This window comes from Salvelinus sp. IW2-2015, unplaced genomic scaffold, assembly GCF_002910315.2.
Source record: "Salvelinus sp. IW2-2015 unplaced genomic scaffold, ASM291031v2 Un_scaffold2034, whole genome shotgun sequence".
In the NCBI taxonomy this organism is placed as follows: domain Eukaryota; kingdom Metazoa; phylum Chordata; class Actinopteri; order Salmoniformes; family Salmonidae; genus Salvelinus; species Salvelinus sp. IW2-2015.
This window is the reverse complement of record NW_019943380.1, coordinates 41,693-44,776: the sequence shown is the minus strand read 5'-3', so window position 1 is coordinate 44,776 and position 3,084 is coordinate 41,693. Positions and strand designations below refer to the sequence as shown.

Here is a 3,084-nt window from a genome sequence, read left to right as displayed (position 1 = left end):
CAGAACCCTTCAGTTATTCTAGAACCAGAACCCTTCAGTTTATTCTTAGAACCAGAACCCTTCAGTTTATTCTAGAACCAGAACCTTTCAGTTTATTCTAGAACCAAACCCTTCAGTTATTTATCCACACAGCTGTTTGTTTATCAAGCAGAAGGTTATGTTGTATTCATCATCTAGGAGACCTAAAAATGAAGCAAAAAACATCATATTTTAGCTAACAGGACCAGAGTCTGTCACAAAATGGAGGATATTGAAATGTCAAGTGACAACATAATATGTTTTATGTCTGAGAGGAGGTGTGTTGTGTGTGTTGTGTGTGTGTGGTGTGTGTGTGTGTGTGGTGTGTGTGTGGTGTGTGTGTGTGTGTGTCTATGTATGCGTGTGGTGTGTGTGCGTGCATACGTTTGTGGGTAGCGTGGTTGCTTTGATACACAGGGCTCTCGAGTGGTGCAGTGGTCTTAGGCACTGCATCTCAGTGGTGCAAGATGCATCACACTGTCCCTGGTTCAAATCCAGGCTGTATCACATCCGGCCGTGATTGGGAGTCCCATCGGGGCGGTGCACAATTGGCCCAGCGTCGTCTGGGTTTGGCCGGGGTTTGGCCGGGGTAGGCCGGGGTTTGGCCGGGGTAGGCCGTCATTGTAAATAAGAATTTGTCTGCTTAAATAAATAATAATGCGTGGGATTGGACAGGTTTTGGATCATAATTCAGATGGGGATGGAGTAACATGAGGCGGAGGGGTTGTGTCACAGTGAAAGTGTATTGTTGTGACATACCTGTCAAACAGAGAAGCAGATTTCTCCTCTGAATCTCTTTTTAAACTCGCTGTAGAGCGACCTTTGAACCTTCAAAAGCATTACAGGGAAAGAGGGGATGAAGTTATACCACTCCATTATAGAGACCGGGATGGTGAGCAGAGAGACCTCTGGGCTTGGAGGTGGACCAGTTAGTTAGTTAGTTAGGTGGGTAGTTAGTTAGTTAGTTAGGTGGGTAGTTAGTTAGTTAGTTAGTTAGTTAGTTAGTTAGTTCGGTAGATAGATAGATAGATAGATAGATAGATAGATAGATAGATAGATAGATAGATAGTTAGTTAGTTAGTTAAGTCTGTCAGTCACAAGTTGACATAATCACAATGAACAGAAACGTTAGGAAATAGTAGGCCTATCTTTATTAAAATATAACTCAGGACAAGAGAATGACTTGCTGTTCCTCACACCTCCCCCTGTACTGTACTCTCTTCTCTCTCCCTCCCAACAGCCAAAGACAACGGCGGTCTAACCGAATCTGAGCTGACCCCAAACACCGACTCTCCCGGGATGGAAGGTTCCTACCTGAACCTGAAGGAACCAGGGTTAGGGGTCAGAGGTCAGGGCTCCGACCACCTCTCCAGTCTCGTGGACAAAGGGAGCGAGGCAGCAGACAGCAACAAGGGAAAGAAGAGACGTAACCGCACCACGTTCACCTCCTACCAGCTGGAGGAACTAGAGAAGGTGTTTCAGAAGACGCACTATCCTGACGTCTACGTTAGAGAACAACTGGCGTTGAGGACCGATCTGACAGAGGCTAGAGTACAGGTGAAAAGAGGAAACCTCTGATCTTTGACCTTTCACCTGGCTCAAGTGTACGACCAGCGAGTCCGTGATAAAGGCCGTAGTCCATCTGGAGAACTTTGACACCCAGTTCTCTCCCCTTCACCCTTTCCTCTTGGCTCTGACTCTTCTGTTTGCAGATCTGAAGGGTCTGGATGAGTCTAAACAGTGTAGAGATGGAGCTTCCACCATACAGATCTGAAGGGTCTGGATGAGTCTAAACAGTGTAGAGATGCGAGGCTCCAGACCAACAGATCTGAAGGGTCTGGATGAGTCTAAACAGTGTAGAGATGGAGATGCTTCCACCATACAGAATCTGGCTAAACAGCCAACGGCTTGGGCCAAGGGGACTACTATAGAAACTACTGTAGACGCTCCGTCCATTTCAACATGTAAATATTAACCCAGGGACCTGACAGAGAGAAGGAGGGCTGTGAGAGAGACGATAGTGGCGTGTGGACAGACCTAGTTCCGAACAGACAGCATGGGCTATTTTATCTTGTTTCTGTCTGCTAGTTTCAGATAGAGCTGGGGATGGGTCTGCCTGATGGGAAATTACTAGTCAGTTTTTTCTTTAGTTCTACACATCGCAGACTCTGCTAAGAGTCAACCATGTTACTTCAAACTACATCCCTGTACATCATTTTATGAAGAAAATAGCAAGAGAGCGAGAGAGGAGAGGAGAGAGGGAGAGAGAGGAGTGAGAGTGAGAGTGAGAGTGAGTGAGAGGAGAGAGAGAGAGAGAGAGAGAGAGAGAGAGAGAGAGAGAGGAGAAGAGAGAGAGAGAGAGTGAGGAGTGGAAGAGGAGAGATGGAGGAGAGAGAGGGAGAGGGAGAGGAGAGGGAGAGGGAGGGAGAGGGAGAGAGGAGAGAGAAGAGAGTGAGAGAGTGAGAGTGAGAGAGGAGAGTGAGAGAGAGAGAGAGAGAAGGAGAAGGGAAGAGGAGAGGAGAGAGGGGAGAGGGAGAGGGAGAGAGAGGAGGGAGAGAGAGAGAGAGAGAGAGAGAGGGAGAGGGAAGAGGGAGAGAGAGAGAGAGAGAGAGAGAGAGAGAGAGAGAGAAGGGAAGTCATCTCAAAGCTATTCTCGGGGAGAAGACACTTTTGAGATGCCACGTTTAATTTCCCCAGCACGCTCTGAAACATAGTCAGGGACAGAACCTGGTCTGGTCGAGTGACGGTACAGTAAAATCCCTGCATTCATTGTGTGTGTGTGTGTGTGAGTGTGTGAGTGTTTGTGTGTGTGTGTGTGTGTGTGTGTGTGTGTGTGTGTGTGTGTGTGTGTGTGTGGTGTGTGTGTGTGTGTGTGGTGTGTGTGTGTGTGTGTGTGTGTGTGTGTGGCTGCTGTCGTCATTGAGTAACCTAACAGAGAACATCTATACCACCAGATGCATGACATTTAACTCTCCACCCAGTCTACAAGCACACAGCACACTCTGTTGAGTCGCTACGGGAGACCTGACCCGTATTTCAAAAAGAAAACCGTACCTATTACACCAG

General features: G+C 47.5%; 1 protein-coding gene across 1 annotated transcript in view; it reads left to right on the top strand.

Moving 5' to 3' along the window:
* LOC112072769 (homeobox protein aristaless-like 4) overlaps positions 1-3,084 on the top strand; it is a 56,225-nt gene that overhangs the window by 31,606 nt on the left and 21,535 nt on the right. Inside the window, exon 2 of the mRNA XM_024140155.2 lies at positions 1,259-1,575. Coding sequence (XP_023995923.1) covers positions 1,259-1,575 — 317 coding nt within the window. The remainder of the gene's footprint in view (positions 1-1,258; positions 1,576-3,084) is intronic.